This window comes from Crassostrea angulata, unplaced genomic scaffold, assembly GCF_025612915.1.
Source record: "Crassostrea angulata isolate pt1a10 unplaced genomic scaffold, ASM2561291v2 HiC_scaffold_47, whole genome shotgun sequence".
NCBI lineage: Eukaryota > Metazoa > Mollusca > Bivalvia > Ostreida > Ostreidae > Magallana > Magallana angulata.
This window is the reverse complement of record NW_026441602.1, coordinates 766838-793500: the sequence shown is the minus strand read 5'-3', so window position 1 is coordinate 793500 and position 26663 is coordinate 766838. Positions and strand designations below refer to the sequence as shown.

Sequence of the window (26663 nt, the reverse complement as noted above, 5' to 3'; positions counted from 1 at the left end):
ATTCAGAGCTTTTAGTCTAAATAAGGTAAATATAGCCTAAACTGGTCATGTTCACCCAGTCCTCTTACAACCATTAAAATTCTATTACAGCATGTACTGTATTGAGCTACTAGAAAATTAAGATCTAATCATGTGCTGAGTGCTTTATGACTGTTTGCGTTACTTTCGTTTGGTTTTATGTCTGCTAATTTCGCGACGATATATTATTATTTTGCGATGATATATTATCATTTCGATTAGCGTACTAACGTGCTTTGAAACCCTTGAATTTAACATGAATTTTTCTCCATTTGATCCGCGGATAGTTCTGTTTGGTTTTCTATGTATATTGTAAATTCCTTATATTACGCGAGTACTTGATTCCGCGATCCCGCTGTTTTGTATCAAATCATGAGAATATAAAATCGCGAACGCGGAACATTTGTCCATATTTCTTATCGTTACAAACTCTCAGAACAAAAATTGCGAGGTTTTAAAATCCGCGATGGGTGTTTCTCGCGATTTTACGCGGATATAAATTCCTCGCGTTTAATTAGGAATTTACAGTAATACATCTCATCTGCAAAAAATGGTTATTGTTCTGAATAACAAATTTTGTTCACATTTTATTTATATTTGTTTCAGAAATTATTGCTATGGATTGTGTACTTAATTTCATTTTAATAGTCAAGAATATTACAGTGGATGCTTGCATTCAAAAATATAGTGGGGTTTTTATTTCTTAAAATATTATTTATTCTAGAAGTTTTCATTAAGTTAGCTCCGTTTATCGACTCAATGTGAAAAAAAAATTATTTATTTTCTATCCGTGTTTGGTCGACATTGATTTAAAAATCCATACAACTAAAACAACTCCATTGCGTTCGACATAACTGAGAGTTTTCTCTAGATCTTGCTTTAGATTGCGAGATGATGAAAACATTTATCTGTCTTCTGATATATTATCTTTTGATGGTGAATGCATGCATTCAGTCAACTATCTGCTCGAATCTCTTTTCAAAAGAAAACGTTTTCACCAATAAAATACTAAGTGATGGCTATAGCGAGGACCTTATGACGAGTTCTATAGGGATGTGTGCCTTACAATGTGGGACGGACTGTTGGTGTTTTGGATACCAGGCTGTCACCTCCACCTGTCGGACCCTGCGATCTTGTCACGATAAGAATAGTGTTGGACCTGAAGATGGCTGGGTGTACTACAAACCAACAGGTAAATAGATGTCAGACAATTCATCACTATGAACTAACTGTATATTCGGTCAAGTTCTGATAACGATACTCTTAACACTTTCCGACTCTATTCAAACACATACAAGTTTGATATTTTGGCTGCATTAAAATGCAATTGGAAAAGCATAAGCTATTATTTTTAATTTTTCTCTTTTTACAATATATTTGATTTTATCTGATTGAACTGTGCAAAATTGATTTGCTTATAAGATTATCGCTATTAAAATATCCTATCGTCTTATATAATCAGCATGTAAAACAATATCTTTAATGCATAAAACGTGAAAAAAACATAACTTGTCTACGTTTTCAAAAAAATAGGTAACCCCATCTTTCTTTGCATCCTAAAAATAAAAAAAAACAATGAAAACTATTTACATTTGCAAATATGTTTCCATATATAAACCTACAAAATAGCGAAAATGTTCAATTCTGTATTTTATGAGATCACAATGAAAATTGCATGCGCTTATTGCTTGTTGGTGGTCTTATTGTAAACATAAAATATCGGTTATTTTAGCAATCCTGAACAATTTGTCATCCTCAAACGTAAATATAAGTAATAAACAGCAATGTTGAAAAGTTCACCGGGATATACATGTAAACCTGGTTGGTACGAGATCAAATCTTCTGAGAAGCCCATCGGGCTTCGTAGGATTTGATCATGTGACCAACCAAGTTATTATCCCGATGAACGTTTTAAACTGCTCTTTATTTCTTAAATGAAAACAAATTCATATACTTAAATTACAATGTTTAAGATATGAATTTGTATGTACATATTAATTTAATATTTACAATGATTGTCTGGTGATGAACATTTGATGAACGATACCATGAATTTTTGTCTGGTTTCTATCAAACCACTGTTCACCGGAGTGGTCTATAACGAATATTCAATAATACTCTCGGGCACTCATTGGTAACTGTTTGTTAAATCATTGGTAAATAGAATGCTTTTAACACGGAAAATAAAGGGACACATTTGTTGTTTACTGATTACATTTACATCATTAACTTCATCAATCTACAAAGCACTTTAAAAGATGTACTGATCATAGTTTGGCCGTTATTCTTAGAAACGTGTACACAAATTCTTGTGACCAAAGTATAAATATCAATGTTTGAGGGCTTTTAAATGTATTCTAAACGTTATTTGTTCCTGTTTCCAAAGATTTGTATTTCATCTATTTGGTTAATGTCAACAGATTGTGATGAAGGATGGACAAAGTACAATGGACATTGCTACATCCGGAACACAACAGCCCTGTCTCAATCAGAAGCAATGGTATAGAAAGTGAGAGTGAAATAATGTGAAAAGAGAGATGATATAGACTGAAATAAAAAGCGATAGGTGTATGCGAGTTTAATGAGAATGTTCTCATTATTAACTATTTATTCACCAGTTCTTCTAGCGGATGTTAGATAGTTCTGTTCTCTGAGTATATATATCCATTGATAGATCCTTGCATGTATTTGTACTAAGACTAAGTGCTCGTCCATGATGACTGATATTACCAAGTGTGTTCTTGTCGGAAGCAAATTGAAAGTGGGGGGCTAGACTGATCCTCAGAAATATAATAACAGAGAGAAAAAAACCTAATTCCAAAATCATGAAAATGTGTGTGTGTGGGGGGGGGGGGGGGGGGGGGGGCTGACCTATACTTCAAAAACAAAAAATCTTACCTACCCTAAAATTTTTTCCCAAACCATGAAAATCCTAATCGGGGGGGGGGGGGGGTATATTTCCTGCGAAAAAAAAGTGGGGGGCTGAACCCTCTATTCTGCTATGTGCCTAATGGTTAGGTCTAACTTTGCAAAAAAAGTAAGCCCCCCCTAGCCCCCCCCCCCCCCGGTTCCGACGCCTATGTCTTGGTAATTGATCTGCTACCAGATGGCTTTATCATGACGGGAATGCTTTTTAACTACGCACCCAAAAGAAAATACCTACACCGAAGCAACACTTTTATATCCCTGCATTTTCTAAAACTCGCTGCTTGTGTCAAGCTCACTGACCAGTGGCTACCTCATTGAAATTTTCTCGTTTCGATTAGACAAAAATTTAGTTTTTTAAAGTATGAAAACGACGGTCATATTAGAACACCGTGTTCAAAAATCCAATTATTATAATATAATCGTCTCCCGTGCGGGGAACTTCCAAACTTATGAATTCGACTTGTATTGTACTGATATTCAACAATTTATGAAAAATAAAATGGTATATTCAACTGCCCATAGCCTAAGGGGTGAATATACCATCGGGGATTTTCAAAGTAATATGGTTGGTTATCATTACTCCTGCCATCCACTGGCGACTTGTGTGACAGCGCGATGGCGAGTTGTGTAAAGTTGAATAAGCGTGACGGCGTGGTAGTTTTTCACAGTGCGCTAATAATTTTTTGCAAATAGCCCTCTCCGGACACTACTGATGATAATTAGAAGTGGTTTACCTAATTTTCAGCAGTATCTTAATTACGTAATACATAGCATTTTATTGCTCAAACCTTGAGCAATTTTTCATGTAGTTGTGTTTTAGAGCGCATGTCAACAATTTGGAGCCTATCTCCTTGAAATCAATGATGTGAAGGAAAACCACTGGGTCACATACACGCTGCTGAAAGATGTCTGTACGTATATAGTTACAATCGTATATTTACATATGTATACGTAACGTTAAATTTATCATTTTATGACGAAAGTACACATGATAATATACTTATATAGTATTGTAATATACGTATAGCCTACTTATCATTGTATATCTACAACCACTAAAGATCGTCTTTCTTGAAAAAAATCATATTGCATTCATTTACACCAGTTATGACAGTTAGGTGTATAATACTGGATAATGGTTGGGATCATCATATTAACTGCATGAAGGGACCAAATAATTAAAGAGAAGTGTTCTGGTCAAATGTTTGGGGCTATTCGATATAGGTAACATACAGTATAATTGACGATGCTATAATTCATTCCATTTTATTGACAATATTTTGATATATTTCAATAAAGTTGTATATTGATAACTTAAATTCACAATTCATACACTTTTAGTTAAAAAAATTTGAATACAATTTCAATAAAGTTATACATATGCCTTATTAATAAATTTATACAAAAATGCATGTCCTTTCGTTGACAGTATTTGAATAAAATCTAAAAAACAAAAAAAAAACAAAAAAAAACCAAAGAAACGTCAACTCTACCCAAGCTGCCTAGTTATTGCATGGGATTTTCACCCGCCAAGTAAAACTCTCAGTAAACTGTTTACTGTGGAAAGTAGTTTGGAAACAATGAAATGAATTAACGCATAAAAACACAAGTATGATGGCCATAGATTGTAACACTTATATAATACATACATTTGTCAATCTGGATAGAAATCTTTGATTTAGTAAGTAACAAAGTATTAATACCAGGATAACCAATTGATGTGTTACCTTTTAGACTGCAGTAACGAGTACTTGTGTACGACTTGGACCGGCGGGAACGACATCGAGACAGAGGGCGTGTTTGTGTGGGGGTACTCGGGAACCCCCGTCACCTTCACTAACTGGGACGCCTGGAATCCGGACGATTGGACGAATCCATCAGTAGAAATAGACTGTGTGGAGATGTTCTATACAGGCCAGTGGAATGATAAACCATGCGACTCTGCAACAAGTTTTATCTGTGAAAAATAGCCCATTCATTTCAAAGTTCATATAGCTCTTTTTTCATGTTAATAGTATTCCATCCCTCTCAGAAAGTTTGTTTGTAAAATTCGAGTTAGAGATTTGCTCAGAAACAGTAAAAATAGCAAAATTTATACATAAACAATTATGTGTATGTCATCCTTCAAATTCGTGTTGTGTCCTTTTCCATGATATAGATTGATTTACCCGGTAGAGTTGTTACTTAATTAAAGGATTTTCAACGATAATGGTTTGATGTTGACAGTTATTTTTACGAGGGCGGCACGCAATTCAACAAGACAGTTAACAGAAAGTTGATATAAAATTTGTGAGAAAAAAGTAAAACAGAATTTGGCCCACCATATGGCACACCAAAACAAGAGTGTATTAAAATTTCACCCATCTGGTATGAATAGTTGCTGAGAAATCTTATAGACGAATATTTGTTCGAAAATTTAGGCAAAAACAAAAAACTAAAGTTCTTATTCAACTGAGCGTTGACGTCTGATTCGTTCAAAAATGAATCTTATCGTTTGGCATACATATATGTAAAGAATGTGTGAAAAAAATCCAAGTTTCTGCAATGAATAGTTCCTGTGAAATCTCTGACAATTTGTTTGAAAATGAAATCAAAAAAATAAACAAAGGGCGTTTTAAAAAGTCGATCTTCTGTGATCAATAGTTGCCGAGAAATAATTTAAGAAAAGGACTATATATGCCCCCTAAAATGAACATTGTCATTTTACTGTAATTCTATGTTTAATTTGTACAAATATACATTTGAAGTTTTTTCATAATTTTCATCTTGATTTTAGTGCCCACAATTTAAAAATATGACATCATAAAGTTTACCTTTTCCCGCCATTTTCTCATTTTTAGCATAAAATGGCTTGTTTTGAGGCAGTTTTTCTTTAAGGTAACACTGAGCGACTACTTGAACAAACAAAATATTTTCACCAAAGATGTATCTTTCCAATACTTATAAGTGACAAAAAGTTCGTTCTTGTTCAAGGAGGCGCTCTATATTTCCCATTCGAAAAAAGATAAGAAAAATGTCAACTTTTGGTTGATTTTGATTGAATTATAAAAATAGCGTCACTTCTGACGTCATATACTGCCAGTGAGTGCATATAAATGAAATAAATAGGTGAAAAGCATATTTCATGTCAACTCTTTTATGAAATAACATAACAAATTAATGAACCTGAATCAGTTAAAAATAGCGAATTTTAGGGGCCAAATTTGACTAATATCATATATAGTTCTTTACTCGAAAATTTAGGCTAAAAACAAAACAAAGTCGTCATTTACAGAAAGCTGACTTCTGATTCCTACAAAAACGAAGCTCACTTTATGGCATACCAAAACAAAGAGTATGTTAAAATTTCAAGCGTCTTCTATTAATAGTTGCTTATATAAAATGCAAACAGAAATTTATCACGGACAAATAAACAAATTAAACGGAAGGACAGACGGAAGGACACACAAGGGAAAAACAGAACATCCCTTCTCCTTCGGAATGGGGTATAATAATTCAAAGTCCTTACTCGAGTGTATTTATTAACTGGAGATGTGCGGTCATCTTATGTGAACAGAGTGTAAAAATAAATGAACTGTTTTGTTCAGGAAAAAACTGCATGTCCAAAACTGTTGTTAAACGACACAAAAGCAATAAATGTGAGGTTTAACATTCATGTTGTTTTGCAATTGTATGCAAATTGTGCTCTATTGTACAGAACAATGCCCTTATTATCCCTCAGAACTGTGCAGGAGGACATCAGACCACTTGCATACAACTCGTCACAACATAGTATTGTACTTCATTAGTAAATTTCTACCAATTCTAAATAAACGTTAATCAAAACTTACAACATATATCACAGTGATATTCCACATCTTTGCAATACTTCTGCAAACAATTATCACTCAAGGGAAAATAAGACCAACAATTTTCTCTCACAATCTCTATTGTGACCAACATTGATATCTGGGATTTATAAAAACAAAAATTGTACCACACACTAGTGTTTTTGACTGGCCATCCAATACTTTAGAATTTTCAAGTCTCCCTGACTATTTAGAAACTACAAGAATTGTATTGGTTGATTTGTTTCATATAATAAATACTTGTATAGATCTCTTTAATCCTTCGACCTCTTAGTAACATTATTTACAATGATTACTTATTTAATTTAAACAAGACAAGGGGCGATAACTCTATGAACCATTTTAATAACACCCCCAGGGAACTCTGCTCAATTGGGCAAAAGCTTTTTTGGTAAACTTTAAATTTGAAAGAAAGCATCATTCATTCTCTTTGTTAAGTATTTATTCATCTCTTTCATTAAAATTCTACGGCAGAACAAGAGAATAACATTTTTTCCACCACCACCCTCCCTCTTGAGTCGAGCCAGCATTCCAGCCTTAGATGTGGAATTTAACTTAAGAAAACAGCTTTATAATATTTCTAAATATGCAGTCGGTTCCTCAGTCTCGTAAGGAAGGTAACTAAACTTTAAATACATTAATTTTGGTCACACCCTGCAGTAAGGACCCTTACCCTGGAGGTCATAAAATTATTAATTTTGGTAGAGGGCTTATGATATGCAGTCAGTTTCTAATCAATATAAGCAGAAGTAGAGAAAATTTCAAATATTAGATTCATTATCAATATATGACCATTTTGGTCACGTACTGGGGTCAAATCCTCTACCCCAGAGGTCCTGAGGGCTTTATCTAAATATGCAGTCATTTTTTTAATATGATGGCAAAGTGGAACAACTGAACTCAGACTGAAATAGATCATTTAAAAGAAACTTTCAATATTTGTAGTTTTAAAAGAAAACTGAGTACGTACACACTGTCTATACACTTTAATTTTATTTAAAAAACGCCATAATAAATAAACATAAATAGTTTTGTTCTTTAGAAATGGAGCCTCCTACAATAACAAATTAAAATAAATATCATCAGCATGCAAACACATAACAATTCATGTTATTCATAAACCACACAGTTCTGAGTTATGAACACAGTAACATTATAAGCTTTTCACCATATAAGGATCTGGAATAACCTTCAAAGGAAAACTAAATAACTCTCTTCCTCTGAGTATTTGTTAGGTCATATTAAGTGAAATGTTAGCGATTAAAAGACCCCTCTCCTTCTCAAATTGAACGAGACTGCTGCATGACATTGGTCAATACTATAAGTAATACATACAAGTTGACATTTTGTGTACGATGCAATATATTAGACATAGAGCAATGAAATGACACAAATATATCATACAAACTTAGCTTATATCTTCCCTATATATAGGATTCACATCTCAAGTAAACAAAAGCTGCATTATTTCCTCGATTTGACTGAGCAGACTTAAATTTATTGAATTTTGTTCTCCATTTATCAGCTACAAATTGAAAACAATTTAGAACTGATAAAATATGCTCATATAATTACATGGTAATTAATAGTTTTGTATAAATTTTGCACATCATTCAATGAGACTGAAATCAAATTAATTACTGTGAAATCATCATTTTTCATTGGGGACCAATTTTGGTGGCTTTCATAGGTAACCCTTGCCAAGGATTTTAAATCCCCATGAACGTATATACAAGAATTTGTTCAATATCTATTTACAAAATAGAACTTTCTACCAACTTAACTATTTTTGAACCCACAAACTTTTGGATACCCATGAACATTGACCCCTACAAATTAAAATGATTCCACAGTACCAAGGCTTTTCTTAAATTACAGCCTAAAACAATAAAGAATACAAGCATGCAAGTTAATCAAACATCAGAGAAATCTGTGTTTCATTTATACAAATATACATAAATACAGTAGTTCCTCAGATCAAGGAATGTGTTCCTTTTGGTCAGTGGACACAGAATTGCCCATGAACACAGAATCGTCCCTCTGAATTATTTGTCACAAGGACGTTATAGTAATGAGCAGCCTCCAGTAGGCCTAGCGTTGTAGAGAACCCTAGATAGTTTCTGTTAGGCTGAGGGAGAGTTGGTAAATGTCTCCCTCTGTTTAGTTTAGCAGGGAGTGATTGTCATAGATCTGCTTCCTCTGCTCCTGTACAGTGTCCTTCCACCTCTTCTGTACGTCGGTCACCTGGTTAATGACGGATCTCTGGCGACCCATGTCAGGCCGCTGTCTCACTGTGGACGGTCTCTGGGCCTCAGACGCCAAGTTGTCCTGGAAATATCATAGCAGGATATTACAAAGCCCTTAAATCCTACTATCTCCTATCAAATACTTCATAAAACTAACTAAACCATTGATGATAACATCTCAAAGATATTGATCAAACATCATGACTTTGTCTTTCTTCTGGAGTGAAATAAATACATGCAACAGAGCAAGTACTCAAAGAAACTATTCCACATATCAACACTTATGATTTTATCTCCTAGACTGCTTTTGAAATTCAAAATTGAACAACAGAGAAATGATTATATTTTGACAGCCCTTAATCCTTAGTTGTAATCAGGTCATGTAAAGCATATAAAAATAATAAATCCTTAGCACCTCTCAGACCATTTATTCAGTGGATAACCAGTCATTCAAATAGATTTAATTCAGTCTGAGGAATCTTTTAATGCAATTCAATATTGTGTACCGTTATGGTAATGTGTCAAAATTACAAATCTATTGAGAAATACTCAGCATTGTTTTCTATATTAAAGAAACATTCTTTGTAAGTGAAATCACTGAAGTCCTACTAAAGAAAGTTCAACCACAAATCTAAAATTAAATTTTCAAAACAACCTTTTCTAACTTTGTTTTGAAGAGACATTTAAAGAATTTAAATAAAACTACATGTAACATACCCTTTATCAACTTTACAAACTAATTATTTGCTGTGGGCTCAATGAAAGATTGTGCACAATGAGGTAAAGAATGCTGATGTTTGTATACACTATAGTGGTATTCAAATGTGTACTGGTGTGTGTACACACTACACTGCTAATCAGATAATATACAGGTGTTGATTTATTAACACTACGATGTTAATCAGATAATATACAGGTGTTGATTTATTAACACTACGATGTTAATCAGATAATATACAGGTGTTGATTTATTAACACTACGATGTTAATCAGATAATATACAGATGTCTGTATACACTACAGTGGTATCAAAACGTATATGGGTGTATGTTCTCACTATCATGACTTGCAGCACAATAGAAATCGCAGTCTGAATAGTAGATTAATCATATTGATGGCATCAAATCTCATCAGAACCTGAGGTCTGTTGTGGCAAACCTGCTGATCATTTAGACTGTTGAAAAGTTTTCTATGATCAACATGTTTAAATTTTCAATCGCTATCATCCGTGATCCTCGTATCAGATACAAATGCATTATAACAATGTGCTACATGTCACATTTAATTGTGTTCTCGCATTGTGATTATCTGGATAAATCTTGGACTAGAGAAACACAACGATGCCCTGTGTTCATTTGAGATATGTTGACTTTAGAGATGTATTTGTAGTGGTCCAATCATAGCTCAAATTCTGACCACCTTCCATCTTGATCGTGAAAAAAATCATCGTTGTGCCCTATCACAACCAAGAACATCGGTAAATAATGAACATATTGTAATATATACAAACGTATTTGCATGAACACAAATGTCAAAAATCGACATGTTTAAATCACATCGAGATCCAAATGGAAATTCTATCTGGACAATCTTATCTGAACATATGTTATTATATTTAAACAGGCAATGAGATCCTGAGATTGTGTCACCTGAAATTTATTATCGGGACCTTACTCTTTCATAGTTAAACCTTATATCTAAATATATAATTATAGAGAAAATCCACGGTCACCTACGATTTGTTAATTGTGGTGTTAGTAACAGATCGCATGAAAGTGGGAACCTATCGTTTATTACGTGTGCATATTTTTGCTTCCACTAAGTGTTTGTCAGTTGAATACAGACATTGATATACAGTGTTAATCTGATGAAATACAGATGGTTGTATTATATACTTAAGTGTAAATCAAATAAATTTATATGTATATATTTGTATTCTACAGTCCTTATAAGATGAATACAAGTGCCATTATACTCTTTTTTGTTAATCAGCAAATAATGATGTATCTTAACTTTACAGAATAAGTCAAATGAATTCATTTTAGTATAATTATTTAAGAACAAAATAAGATTAAAAAGTGAAAAAGATCACTAGTTTAATGATAAAATGTATTTATTACAGGTTAATATACTTTTCTTAAATAAATAAGCTGCATGCATGACATGAAAAGAAGAGAGAGTGAATAAAGAGATGAGACAGAGCCCACCGCCCAGAGATTACCAAATTCACCTCCTCGTTAACCTGCTGCTGGTACTGGGTCCGCGGCCGCTTGGTGATCAGGGGATCCAGACAGAGCAGAAAACACATGTAGATAAAGAGTAGGGACACCACACAGATGATGAAAATCACAACAACCTGAAACATAAACACATGTAGATAAAGAATATGGGCACCACACAGATGATGAAAATCACCACAACCTGAAATACAAACACATGAAGATAAAGAGTAGGGACACCACACAGATGATGAAAATCACCACCGCCTGAAATACAAACACATGTAGATAAAGAGTAGGGACACCACACAGATGATACAAACACATGTAAATAAAGAGAAGGGGCACCGCACAGATGATGAAAATCACCACCACATAAAACATAAACACATGTAGATAAAGAGAAGGGACACCACACAGATGATAAAAATCACCACCGCCTGAAATACAAACACATGTAGATAAAGAGTAGCGATGCCACAAAGATGATGAAAATCACCACCACCTGAAACATAAACACATGTAGATAAAGAGTAGGGGCACCACACAGATGATGAAAATCACCACCATCTGAAATACAAACACATGGACAACAATCTCAGTCCCTCACTTTTATATCCGTAGTATTTCTGCTTTCATACACAAACATTTTTAGCTGTAGCATTACTTCTCTCATACATACATTAACAATATCAGTCCCTCACCTTTATAACTGCGGTATCTCTACTCCATATAATACTGACATTAACAATTTCACACACTCCACTTTATAGAATTACAGCAACTGAAACGTTCTACTTTCCCTTTTTTCCGTGTCTTCAGCATTCGCTGACAGTGCATTCACCGTGCGCTCTTAAATTTACCATGCATTCACTTGCATTTTCCGCTCCGCTCCATTCATGCTCACTGTTCATAGAGCAATTACCATGCACTCACCGTTCGGTCAGCGTATACTTATCGTTCAGTCAGATAATATTATATTTAAGCATATAACAATACATACATGTACATTACTTGTTATTTTTTGGGAGTTGATTTTAATCAACTATGCACTTACTCAAACAAAGCTAAACTGAAACAGTGTTTGGACCTAAGCACAAATCAATACCGCTGACAACACTTAGTTCTTGAAAATAATCAATAAATTCGATGCTATGTATTCTGAAGCATTGTTTTTCAAGAAAACTTATTTATTAACACCATGAAAATATTAAGATTTTAAATTGTACAAACAGTTTAGATATATTTTTAAAAGTCATATGTATCCCTACGCTAGAATTCAATGTAGTCTCGTTCAACCAGACGCTTGCTGTCTCCATTGATATCCGACAAAACAGAGTCTCTCTTGCTTGTCGGAGATAAACGGAGACAGCCGAACGTTTGGTTGAACAAGACAAGAGTTCAATCTTGCCTGGATCCATACAATTTCTCATAAATATTTCGATTACTGATACTACTTGCCATGCATAATCACATATCATTGATTTTGAATAAATGATAATCGGATAAAATCAACTCCCGTCAGTACTTCAGTACTTTGATTCCTGATTACAGACGAAACACAGTGTAAAGATAACTCTCGAGGCACATCCGAATAAATTGTTTATCTTGCCTTCACGTAGATTTCACATATTGTTCACCATGCTTTCAACACTCACTTTGTGCTCGATCGGGTTTGCACTCTGCGTTCGCTCACCGTTCATAAACAATCACCAAATTCCGTTCAGCATGCACTCACTGTTGTTCACTGTCCATTCACCATCCACTAACTGTTCAAGTGGTAAAGAAGCACATTTCACGGACTGTAGTATGTCTGGTCTCGTACAGTAACCTCTTTAGCTGTAGTATTTCCGCTATTATACTGACATTATTAATCTAAGTCACTCACCTTAATAGCTGTAGTATTCCTGCTCTCATACTGACATTCACAGAGAGCACACACTTCACCACTGGCATTTTCTTCTAGAACATGATTACAATCACTGCAAATAAATCATAAGTTCAAATAAAAACAAAATCAATGTATCCCTTCAGTGAAAATATTCACTGGTCAAACTGCTCATATAAGAAAATTGATTAAATATAGGTCATATATAGGTTATACTTATAGATTATATATTCAGTAAATGAATTAAATATAAGTTCTAGATCTGACTTATGAGTTTCAAAAAGAAATATTTACATTTGCTAATATGTTTCCTTATATGAACCCATAAAATAGCTGAAATGTTCAATTTTTGTGAACTTTTTCATGACATCACAATGATCATAGCTTGCGCTTATCGCTAGTCGGTTGTATTATTGTAAACATAAAATCTCAGAAATTTTAACAATTCTGAATGGTTTGCCTGTTTTAAATGTAAATATAAGTAATATACAGCAATGATAAAAAGTTCACTGGGATATGAACTTGGTTGGTAAGGTTGGTACATGATCAAATCTTCTGAGAAGCCCTTCGGGGCTTGACAGGATTTGACATGTGACCAACCAAGTTCATATCCCGGTGAACTTTTTCACTTGCTGTTTATTTCTTAATTGATCATGTTGATGTCAGTTCCATATCTTACATATTGGTGTCAATGGACTGGAACAAGTTTCCAGCATTATTTATAAGTGTCTATACTAACTAGACTCCTCAAGGGACTTGCCTGAACTCATGGTTATTAGAACTCTGCTTCCTTAGTTAATGTGCTGCTTCCTTCATACACAAGTTGCTCAAATATGAAATTGCTACAGGTTTTCATACATCTTACATGTACCAAAAAAGAAAAACCTTTGTATTTTGTTCTCATATATTGTATCTTAATACTTTTGATATGAAAAATCCAGATCCAAAGATCCAATTCAAAAAGATTCAACCGGGGGGGGAATCAAGTATAGAGCAAATAATTGTAATTTAACCTCAAATAGATAAGTTTTAAACTCATTTTAAAAAATCATTTTACAAATTTTAATGGAATTTTAAATAATGGATATGTACAAAGGTAATAGATTGCCAGTATCATTAATTTACATTTTGTGTAATTAGTTGTACAAAGCTTTTATCACCTAGACAGACCCTGGTCACTTTAGGTAAATATCCCCTGTTTTAATTTGGCCCTGCCTACATATTTTTTTGAATTTCAGAAACAATACAGTCATGAATTGAGTTTTTTAAAGGACAGACAACTCTTAAAAGACCAGATATCAGGATGAATTCTTTTTACTTAATTATCCCAGGCCTGTGTTTTATTAATGGTCATCATGATTCCTTAGAAGATTGGCCATTATCCATCACCAAGGAGGAAGCAATGACCTTGGTAACCATGGGTTCAGTGCAAGACATACATGTACCAGCTTGTGGGGTCCAGGTCATCCTTGATCCAAGTTTTACTTTTGCCCAAGATGGTTCCATTTGGTGCAACATTGGGACATACGCATTTACATCGCTTGTCTTCAAAACTTGACTTCTCAGTGCCAGGGTTGGAGGCACTATCACTCCGAACTGCAGTGGTTATCTTTACAAAAAAGAAAACCAAATTAAATATATGTCTTAATGTATTTGCACTTGCTTGACTAGAGTTTAATAAGTAATATTAAAAATAAAACATACGTATGATTTTAATTATGGGCTTTATAAATTTTAAAAGCAAAAGATCCGAGTAAAATGTGTTTTTATATCCAAATGTTTTGTTATTCATAAGCTACTTCAGTACCTGTGCAGAATTCTATGAATCAGTCTACGTGAAAGTTCTTTTGACCACAACGGACATTCGGTCATTCGGACATTCGGTCCTGTCTAATCAATAAACACACGAGACTGTGGCCCAAGGACCAAACCTATTTCTGTCGGACCAAAAAATTTGATTCTGTGACTAAAAATTGAGTATGTGTAGTGTATTTTTGCAACGGAGAAAATTCTGGTCAGCAATAATCTATTATCCGATCTGGAACAAAAATCAAGTTTTTTTTAATTAACTCTCGGTCAATGTTATGTTTGATGATATAAACTCATTAACTTATCAATAAGTAGTTAAAATAAAGCGTCCTTTAGATCAAGATTAAACAATGACAGCATGGCGGAAAATGTTGAGTTAAAAGAAATTAAGCTTAGATTATTGTAGTTTGGGTTTACGAAGAAAGGAAAGAAAATTGACAGCAATAAAAAAGATGTAGGATAAAAAAGAGTAAAGCTCTATCGGACACTAAGACAATCCCACAGTCAAATGTCTTTCCCAAAGACTGTGATTCCTGGCTTTTTGCATTATTATGAGGTAGATCTATACTACTATATTAAAATAATAGACTCGAATTTTTTGTCTTTAATACCGAGAAATCGGAGGAATACTGTCTTTTGTTTTATATACTTTAAACATCATTGGTACTTGAAGATTACCAATTTGTTTTTATTTTTTCTCAGTTCAGCTTCGCTAATTAAAAATCAACGAAAGTTCCTCAAAAAATCCCGGATATCACCTGGATTTTTTGGATTTTACAATCTTGCGCTTGCGCAAAACATTCACGCTAACGGGATCTTTAGTTTATTTTTCACAATATCACATCTGCATGAATAAACTCAGAAATACGGGTAAATGTTCATTGGACTTTTGCTATATATTCTGTTCATAAATAATAATGATTTCTTATGAGAGAAAGTATAAAATAACAAATGTAGATGTACATTTAAACTAAGTATTTACTTTTGTCTTCGTGATGACAAAAAATATTTGATTACATGCAAAAAAGTTTCATTATATTTGTTAGGAGAGTGAAGAAGATAGAATATGTTTTATCAATAAAAATAATGTCCTATGGACCCAGTTTTACAAAGAAAATACGTGTACATTGGTGAAAAAGTGTTGAATTCTTCCATTCTATGGATTGAAATTTGTAGTTGAAAGGTATTTGCAGTCTCAAAAAGGTTTGTTGTGATGAATTTGACTGTTATTTTCAAGTCAACTTCATTAACTTTCTCCAAAAGCGTTCCGGAGCGATTCTGCAATTTTCTGCTACACTACGGGCATTCTATCTGTGATGAGGGCCTTTCCCGAGACACAGATTATTAAAAAAAAAAGGAAAGTGTAGTGAAATTAATAGCATTAGTGTAGGCTTATAGCTTCGTTATGTAAATGTCAATAATAACATGTGTCGATGTACCTATTTCGAAAATGTCCGGTATGCAATGTCAACCCGTGCACGCACGGGTCAAAGTCTAGTTTTTTATTAAAGCCATAGCCACACAAACTAAAAAATGTGATATTTCACTGGACGATTTATTTTTAATTCAATGTAGAGAAATCAAATGGTACACTGTCCTCCTACGTCACGTGCTGGTGAATATAACATTTTATTTTTTCTATTGGATGAAGGTAGTTTAAACACAAAAGTATTCATGATTATTGTAATATTAAGTAAACAGTAGTGGAAGCAGAAACCTGGGACAGATTGTAAAACATTTAAACTTACACATTTGCAACAATGCATATTTGTTGGATTAGAATAAGGTACCTTATCTGAATTTAAGTGATTTTTTACCATTTACATATGGGCATTGTGCAGTTATTTTCACTCAACTTCCAGTATTTTTTAGGCTTACCTGGTATGTAGAGATTTTATGTCTTCAACTTATGATGCTTATCATGTGTATGAATTAAACTCATCAACATTTGTCGAGACTGAAAAATTTTGATTGAAGTCCCTCAGTCAATTTTTAAAAAGTCTCAACTAACATTATGAATGTACATGTAGCACCATGCTTTTTCTTTAGAAAAGCTTAATCCGAAACGAATCTTATTTGATTCCCGTTTGGTAGGTACACCATGCAGGTGTTTGACCACCAAATGGGATTCATCCCACTAAAGGGTATACTGTGCCCAACATGATAATTTGCTTTTAACAGCTTTAAATGTCATGCATCGTAGCCTGGGCCCGGGCGTTTTGGCTGTTTGTCAATAAATATGAGATATAAACTAAACAATACTTACAAATATAGATAGACAGTATAAAAATACGGCGAAGAGACGAGTCATTTTAAACAAATCCTGCATCCACAGATAGATCAATAGTCACATACACTACCTCACTGGCTCACACTCCGAGTCATAGGGTTTTTTTTATTTATACCGGAAGTTGATATCCAGCCCAGTTTTGATAACTCGTTCAAAATTCTTTTCGTTAGAAAAATATCGCTTTGCTTGAATTCCAAATTCCAAGACAACCGAAAGAGCCACAAAATATGAAATCTTATTTTTTTATTTCATTATATTTTTCAATATCAACAAGAATTGTTATTTTTCTGTTTATGACTTTTGTTTGTATGTGGGATTTTATCAGAGTACTCAGAATTGAGGGCTAGTATCGAGAGATAGATAAATCTTAAATAATGCAGAAGATCCTATAAAAGTTCATCTTCCTAAGTCAAAGGTTTCTGATCCGATCCTCTCTACATCTTCCCAAGTCAAGGGTTTCTGATCTCTTGACTTGGGAAGATGATAAAAGTTACAAAGGGAACAAAGATACAAGGTTGAAATTTTTAACTGTGATAAAAATTTTCACAATGTAAGAAATTATTCAATTACAAATTATCAGTACTTGTACATTTTTATTTGGATATATTTCTAGTTGTCTCAGAATCAATCTATCCTTATTGTTGCATTGGTATAAATTAGGTATACACTGTATTCATTATTTGTCGTGTCAAACTGTACTTATGACACCGGGGGGGGGGGGGGGGGGGGGGTCAGCAAAAATAAAAGTAGTGATGTTTCGTTACTCTCCAAAGTGATAATGCTGTACAGAACATGTGTTGACCATGATGACGTGGGCTCTGTTAACTGACGAATTCACAGAAAAATAATGTATTGTAGCTAGATTTCTGTTATACTTTGCAGATCTTTTCCAGACTCTATTCTGTTATTCTATTCTATTATATTCAACATATAATATGTTGCCTCTATTCAGACACTGCACTAGCTTTTGTCTCGAGTGATATGGTACATAAAACAGCAAAAAAAAAAAAAAAAAAAAAAAAAAAAAAAAAACTATGCACTTGTCAATTTTCAAGATTTAATGATGAAAAATAGCATGGTATAAATAATAAAGTTTTTCAACGTTAATGAAGTAACACTTGTTGATATTATATCACATATTCCAAAAGTTAATTTGACACGAAATCTGAAAAAAGTTCTATATGTAAAATAAAAAGCCTACTAAATATGTTACATTTCAAACAAAGACAAATCTTATCTTGAGAAACTCGTTCAAATGAAATTTGGTTAATATGCATCATTTACATGCAAATGGTTATCATTAAAACAAATCGGAATTTCAATGTTAATCAAAGTTGAACAATTTCAGTCAGTCGCAATCTGACAGCCAGTACCTGACAGTCAGTATCTCAGAGTTAGTATCTAATAGCCACTCTCATAGTCACTATCATAGTCACTATCATATCATAGTCACTATCATAGTCACTATCATATCATAGTCACTATCATAGTCAACAGTCAGTATCTCAGAGTTAGTATCTTATAGCCACTCTCATAGTCACTATCATAGTCACTATCATATCATAGTCACTATCATAGTCAACAGTCAACATCATAGTCAACAGTCAACATCATAGTCAACAGTCAGTATCTCAGAGTTAGTATCTAATAGCCACTCTCATAGTCACTATCATATCATAGTCACTATCATAGCATAGTCACTATCATAGTCAACAGTCAACATCATAGTCAACAGTCAACATCATAGTCAACAGTCAGTATCTCAGAGTTAGTATTTAATAGCCACTCTCATAGTCACTATCATAGCATAGTCACTATCATATCATAGTCACTATCATAGTCAACAGTCAATATCATAGTCAACAGTCAATATCATAGTCAACAGTCAATATCATAGTCAACAGTCAATATCATAGTCAACATCATAGTCAATATATATCAACGTCAATATATAAACTGCATGGTCACTATATCATATTTAATCTACCACAGTCAACATCTCCCAGTCACCGACAGATCCGAAAAATGTAAGAATACTGGTATAATCGTTTGTACAGATGTAGACCAAGTAGAAGTACTATTCTATACACGCATATACTCACTGGGACATACGATAGATGTACATTAGCACACTCGACTGTCACTTGTTTGTAAATAATTATGAGAATGGACTGTTATCATTTCTACGGTAAACAGATGTTTCAAGTCACTGAAACAGGGGAGGTTCGTCATCATAGACGGTAATAATACAGTTAATAATACAGTTAATAATACAGTAAATAAAATGATGTCGACCGATACCTATAATCTTTGGGTTTTTTTTTATTCCGAAGCAGACATCAAAGGAAATCTAAATTCAATAACAATTTTCATTATATACTGTGTTCAATGGAGTGTAATAAATGACAACATTACAGAGGTTGTTTCAGAAAGAGTTTGTTTCAGAAAGAGGCTGTTTCAGACAGACGCTATTTCAGACAGGTTTAAGAAATCTGAGAACGCTTCCATTTTTGGCGTACGGTGATTCTCTACAGTTTGACTCATAACGCAATGTCAACGCAACGATGATTGGTCACGCCTTGTCACGTGATTCGTGGAGTCCTTTTTGTTTTCATTCCATGTATATGTCCTCTGTAGGATGAGTAAATGCCATGTACTCCTGATAGAATCTTTTAAATGCATTCCTAGGAAAGAGAAATGATGATATATACAAAACAGGGTTTTAAACATTTGTTAAATCTCAGAATCAATTAATGCCATTGTAAAAAACATTACCCAAGTGCATCCGACACAGTCCTTGTAGATTTCTCCCCTAGAAACACATGACATGCAAACCGGTACGACTTGGGGTGTTTAGTAATGAATCCGAAATACCTACAACAACAACAAAATGTTCTACATACTGCATTTTCTTTAGCTTTCTTGTTTTGATTTTATTTGCCATGAATTTACCTCTCATTACGGGGATGAAAGCCACAGAACGAAATATTCTTCAGAGCAAAAAAATGAGTAAAGTGATCGTCTGTTTCATGCTGAAGAAAAAATACAAATGTTCCAAAAGACTAAATATTTTCTGTATTGTGATACACGTACATAAAAATTCACGAGAAATATCAATCTAAATTCACGTTTCACTGACATTAAGCTGACAATATAATGACGTACCCCTAATTTACTCTTATCGAGCATGCGTATTCCGTATTGGCTGATCTCCACCGACACGATGGGTGGGGGTGGGCTTGTTTTGGCTGACCGGCGGGAGAGCGCCACCTGTAGGAATCCGACATATTTTATACCATTAAACCACCATTGTTAGTACAACACTATAAGACATTTACATTAAAAAATGATCACGTGATACACCGGAAGTTGATGTCTGACCTTGTTGATTGCCTGACACAGCACGTCATCGCCTTTGTGACCGCTGACCTCCACAGAACCCAGGAACCTCATGTTGAAGTGGGAGTTCCCGTCCTCGTCTGGAAAATATACAAATGTGATACAGTTACATGTCTCCTGTTTGAGTGTCAATGTTAACATGGTACACTAAAATTACCTACATTATGTAGCTCAGAAAAAAAGATGTCTCAGTGCATGGCATTGCAATTTGATCCAACCACCTCTCGAAAGCTTACATGTATAATAAGATTGAAATTAAATCTGGAATATCTTTTATGTATCCTGAATCTTAAATTGCCATTAGATGGTAAATACCTGTTTGAGTTATTAAAGGGATTCATTGAGAAATATAAGGGTCTTCAAAAACTTGAAATGAAAATTCAAATCATACCGGTGTCTGACTCCTCTAGGAAGTTCAGGTCAGTAGCATACATGGAAGGGAATATCCCTCGTCGTAAGGTTCGTAAATTAACCCCTAAAATTCAATAAAAATAGCAGGAATGAATTTTTTTTTATTCATGGGAATCGACGAAACTTAAAATCATTCATTCATATTGTTCTTTAATAAAGACCACTAAAAACGGTGACGATATACAAATGTAACAATGTATGCAGGACTGGCTGACCTTCACACCAGAGGTCGTCGTCAAGGCGGAATACGTGGATGGGGTCACCGATCTCGATGACGATTTCGTCCTGATGACGCGGGATAAAGCGGTGCATTCCTCGGTGAGTGACCTCCAGATCTAGAAAGTTGGTGTCCCCAAAAACAGACGAAGATTTGCGATGGTCTAAAGATATATATACCATGTAAATATGGCCATATTATCCTTAAAATTTAAAAGCATTTATAGGAATAATTGCCCAACTTTACAGATGTTGTAGGTTTGAAGGTATTCCTCAAATTGGCTATTAGTTTGTCTTACTATAATAAACATATGGAAATCATACCATCCCCACTGTTTCTCCTCCTTCGGTCATCTGACGTCAAAGGTACAGCGGCCGAAGCAGACAACTCGCTCATTTCCTCTTTTAAAGCGATGGTCTGTTTTTGTTCTTTGGTTTGTAAAGGTGTTTGAGATTGAATAGTTTGATCAAGGTTACTCAGAGGCTCCACATCTACATCACTTGATGATGAAAGACGCGAACTTCCTGTCGACAGGTGGCGCACATTTCGTGGCACGTGACCGGACTGTGGTCTCGGTCTGGTATCCGGCACGGAGTCTTCTGATAGATAGACGTTGTCAGACGACAGACAGGGTGCAGTGTTACTTGACACAGAGTTAAAGCAAACGTACTTCAAGTCATTCAAATACTGCTTGCTAAATTTGGGGTACACCTTGTTCCGTTTTGGAGGCTGGTCGTCAATAAACACATCGTCGGTGTCCACGCGAAGTAACGCCTCCTGTAGCTCGTCTGCCAGACATTTTTCGTTAACAGGTTTTGTATTCAGAGCTTGGTTTGGAACCACTAAAATTAAAAGTTATGCATGCATTATGCAAAATTAATCTCCATTCACGATAAAAGACTCGTCTCAAACTATTTTTTTATACAGAAGTACATTGAGCTAACCAGTAGTCGACCAAACCTATGCATAACTGAAGGTGGGTTTTCTGACTTCGCGAAAACATAAAATACTAAAATGTAATGTGACTTTTTTTTATATAATGTGTATTTGTATTAAAACTACAAAAGGAGGAAAATTAGTTGTACTGTAGTTTGGAAAGTAAAAAGTCTGCATAGTGGTTGGAAAAACGAAGTATTCTTTACACCTAGAATGAAAAAGGAAAAAAATTACCCAGACATTTTTAAGGGGAAGAAAATGTGTTTCCCTAGGGGAATTCGAGAAAATTACAATATCTTAGGGGAAAGAGGTGGGAATCTATCTATAGCTTGGGTTTACCAGTAGTTTGGATAAAAAGATAAAAAAAAAAAAAAGCTACATATAGCTTGCAGATCAGAGAGGGAAATCTTCTTCTGCTGGACGAGGAAGAAACCTACATGTAGCTTACAGGAAAAAGGAAGAAATCTAAGTGTACTGAGAGTAGCTTGAGTGTGCATCATTCCTTTGACATAGATGGAAAAGAAAAAGTAATATAAAGCATGGGAAGAAAAGGTAAAGGTTTACCGGCAGTTTGGATTGAATATGATCTTTGAATACACCATAGAGTGTCTGCATTTATTTTTAGATGAGAAGAAAGAAACAGAAGTTTATGAATAGCTTAAATGGAAGAGAAATCTGCCTAAATCTTGGAGTAAAGAGGAAAAAACTTTCTGTAGCTTAGAAGACAGACAGTTTCATTCAGGTGTAATTTGGGTGGCACAGAAAGAAACCGTCCCGTGTCCAGAAGGAGGTAAAATCTGACTAAGGGTTGAGTCGAAGAGAGAACAATCTGTTTATAGCATGACAATTTGTAGAAGAGGCTTGCATTGCGCCTTGAATGTAAGAATTTCTTAGTATAAGGGAAGAGGTTAATGTCTACTTGAGTACTTGATGCGTGTATGGATGAGGAAACACTGGACCTAAAGTATGAAGGGAGAAAGGACTTTGCCTGCCTGTAGCTTTAAAGATTAAAAGATGATACATACCTGTAGCTTTTAAAGGAGAAATAATGATGCCTGTTTGACTTGGATTGATGAGGTGAAAGCTTATGCGTACCTGAAGTATATGGAAGGGGACGGAGGAAGTTGAAACAATCTCTGTAGTATGGAAGGGGAAATAATAATGCCTACATTTGACTCGTAAGGAGAAATGATAACGCCAATCTGATTAAAATCAGATCCTCGATACCTCCCTGTGAATTGAAAGGTATAAAAGATAATGTCTACCTGTGAATTGAAAGGTATAAAAGATAATGTCTACCTGTGGATTGAAAGGTATAAAAGATAATGTCTACCTGTGGATTGAAAAGTATAAAAGATAATGTCTACCTGTGGATTGAAGGGTATAAAAGATAATATCTACCTGCAGCATGGACCAAGGAGAAAGAAGTTTACTAGTGGTTTGGAAGAAATAGCAATGCCTGCCTGTAGCTCAAGGAGAGAAAGAATAATACCGACCTGTAGCTTTGCTGATGGAGGGGGAAATGTACCTGTAGTATGGAGGGAGACAAGACAATACTAGTTAGAGGGAGAAAGGACAAAGCCTACCTGAGGTGTGAACCTGCGCGGCCGGAACAGCAGGTAGCCTGCGGTGTTTCCTGTTTCCTTTGGTTAACACAGGCTTAACCACGTGACACCCTGATAGTGTGTTGGGTCTCTTTGCTATTGTTGAATTTTTCTGATCGAAAATTATCAGAAACAAATATAAAAATGTATCGTCTTGCATTTCATTTTCATTTGTATAGGCAAATATATATTTTATAATTATGAATGCCTTGAGGAATAATGATTAATACCCATTTAATGTTAATTAGATTTGTAAGCAATAAAAATAAAACAGTGTGTAAAGCATGCACGATGAAATATACTTGTAGTTCGTCTATTATCAGAGTATCCCCTTCTTGGGTTGTGTTGACAAGGTCGGTTTTTTTCTGTTGAGTGTTGCTGATCAGATCGGCATCCACCTTAACCGTACACTCTGAATCCCCTACGATATGCTGTTCCCCTACGATATGCTGTTCCCCGATCTTATGCTGGTCCCCGATGTTGTGCTGGTCCCTGCTGTTGTGCTGTTTTTCACCCTGTCTTATAACGCCATGATATTGATTGTTTATAACATTGTTGAGCTGTTCTAATGTTTTTTGTTTAATTTGGAGAGGAGATAACTCTTGTTTCTCATCGCCATTGTCTTTTGTACATTCCACTTCCGGTGACGGTGCGCGCTTCGTCAAACATGACAAAATGTACTTCTCCTTTCTTATTTCCGACTCGTAGTCATCCGGGTTGTCTGGCAGATTTTCTGGACTAATGTCATGTGTCAATCTGAACCAAATAAAACAGACGTACTGACTTAAATATCAAACATTTAGATGTACCATGAATTTTAATTTGAGTCACTCCGAAATATCTTATGATTTCCTGGCTTCTTGGTCTGTTTTTTAAATATTTTACTTTCCTAGAATGTAAAATATCAAAATCATGAAAAGAGTCAGTAAAAAGTCAGATAATTCGGACCAAAATCTGAGTCTGAATCATAGCGTCAAATTATAGTATCTACTGGTGTCTAAAAGTGGCATCTCTATCACAATTCATCGAAGACGTGTCATTGTGTCACGTTACATTCTCTATCTAATAGTGACGTCCCTATCACAAATCATCAGTAGAGGTTGTCATTGCGTCACAATAGCGTCATATTACAGTCTCTATCTTATAGTGACATCTCCATCACAAATCATCAGTAGAGGTTGTCATTGCGTCACAATAGCGTCATATAACAGTCTCTATCTTATAGTGACATCTCTATCACAAATCATCAGTAGAGGTTGTAATTGCCTCACAATAGCGTCATATTACAGTCTCTATCTTATAGTGACATCTCTATCACAAATCATCAGTAGAAAGTTGCGTCACAATACAATACAGTAGAAGTTATCTTTAGTGCACAACACACTCACATTTTAGTCTGTCGCCTTATAATCTCTGTATAATGTGACCCTGGCAACTAGTAAAGGATACGTGTGTTGTGTCACATGTATTTAATATCATTATACATATACAATGTATACATGTGTTATGAAGACTAAATATGATCATCGACTTTAAAACTCAAACTCATAAATATTCTTTCTTTTTTTCTTTTTTTTTCTTTTTTGGGTATAATGTTTGATTTTGCTATTTCTATATGCATTATAAATCTCTATAAGATCTTATCACTGTGTATCTAAGTAATCTCTGCAGTCACATTTCTCTCAGTTTATTAGATATTGTAGACTAAAACTTGAGCACCCACGATTTCCGGAGTTATCCCTAAATCAATGGACTGTGGACCGTAGAGACATTATACTAGTCTACTGTTTCTATTTCTATCGATTGAGGATTCCGTCGATCCATCTTTATCCTATATTTACAGAATGAGTTTTGCTATTTCTGCTGAGTAATGATATGTTTGAACATAGTACGATTTATAGTTATGGCCGTTTTGAATTAATTATGACATACAATGGTATAATTTCAATCATTTAACCATCATATATTTATTGACAGACTTCTAAACTGTTAAAGAGCTATATTGGTTTTGTGTATATAATCCGAAATATTATATCAGGCTTGGCCTATCTCAAATTTAATCTATAAATGTGGTAATTCCTGATCTAGCTGAACAGCGGATGATACAGTAGTTATGAAAACAATCACCAGAATAAGAATAAAATGACACACGGCGGAACAATCTACGCCCTGGTCTCCACTTCCTCTAGTCCCTATATACCCCACCCCCGAATACTTACCTCAAGGAGTAGTCGGGTCGAAGAAAGCAATTCAATTTCAGCATTTTGTTAAAATCCCTCTGCCATATTTTAGACTGAGACAATCCCGAGATCGATTGTGACGTCAAGGGGACTATTATGTTAATCACAGAAAAATCGATACGCCATCTCTCTCTCTTTCTCTCTCTCTCTGTCTCTCTTCTTCTTCTTCTTCTTCTTCTAAATATACATTTTGAAGAATAAATTTCTGTAAACTGATTACAATCCTGCTGTTAGTTTTTAAAGACTATGAAACGTAGAGTACTATATCATGTGCCACGAAAAGATAAATATTGATTTTTACGGGTAAATAGGTTTATACCTTAAAGGGAAATGGCAACGATTTTGTTCAAATTCTATTTTTTTTTTATTATTTACAATGCTTTAAAAATGCATTTTTAATAATAAAATGAAATTTGAGTCAGTCATTAAGTTCTAAGCAAGATACAGATCTCACAATTCTTTGTTATGTAAACAAGGCTCGATCGTGCCCTGTTTTTGTTTACATATGTTCAATATACCAGTAAAAAATCTTTTTCAAGCTGATTTGTCTATCTTTTTATTTATTTAAGGTCTAAAATTTGAATTTTCACTTCAACATTCAAAATGTAAA

The 26663-nt window shown here is 34.4% G+C and overlaps 2 protein-coding genes across 3 annotated transcripts; one reads left to right on the top strand and one right to left on the bottom strand.

Moving 5' to 3' along the window:
- The first annotated feature begins 859 nt into the window (after positions 1-859).
- LOC128168783 (perlucin-like protein) lies at positions 860-5556 on the top strand. The gene is made up of 4 exons (XM_052834945.1): positions 860-1210; positions 2439-2518; positions 3767-3857; positions 4681-5556. Exons 1-4 carry the CDS (start codon positions 910-912, stop codon positions 4914-4916), a joined length of 708 nt encoding a protein of 235 aa, XP_052690905.1. The 5' UTR covers positions 860-909; the 3' UTR covers positions 4917-5556.
- Positions 5557-7765: 2209 nt separating this feature from the next.
- LOC128168775 (uncharacterized) lies at positions 7766-26163 on the bottom strand. 2 transcript variants are annotated; one of them, XM_052834934.1, is made up of 14 exons: positions 26033-26163; positions 24116-24569; positions 23796-23925; positions 21597-22115; positions 21272-21436; positions 21037-21120; positions 20628-20725; positions 20412-20516; positions 20199-20278; positions 20069-20120; positions 14593-14756; positions 13148-13241; positions 11262-11396; positions 7766-9122 (listed from the first exon to the last, which is right to left on the bottom strand). In XM_052834934.1, the coding sequence occupies exons 1-14, from the start codon at positions 26074-26076 to the stop codon at positions 8955-8957; spliced, it is 2292 nt and encodes a 763-aa protein (XP_052690894.1). In that variant the 5' UTR covers positions 26077-26163; the 3' UTR covers positions 7766-8954. The 2 variants fall into 2 exon arrangements, with proteins under 2 accessions (XP_052690894.1, XP_052690893.1); XM_052834933.1 differs by lacking the exons at positions 7766-9122; positions 11262-11396; positions 13148-13241; positions 14593-14756 and adding an exon at positions 18292-19930 and having other exon boundaries at positions 20022-20120.
- Positions 26164-26663: the final 500 nt, after the last annotated feature.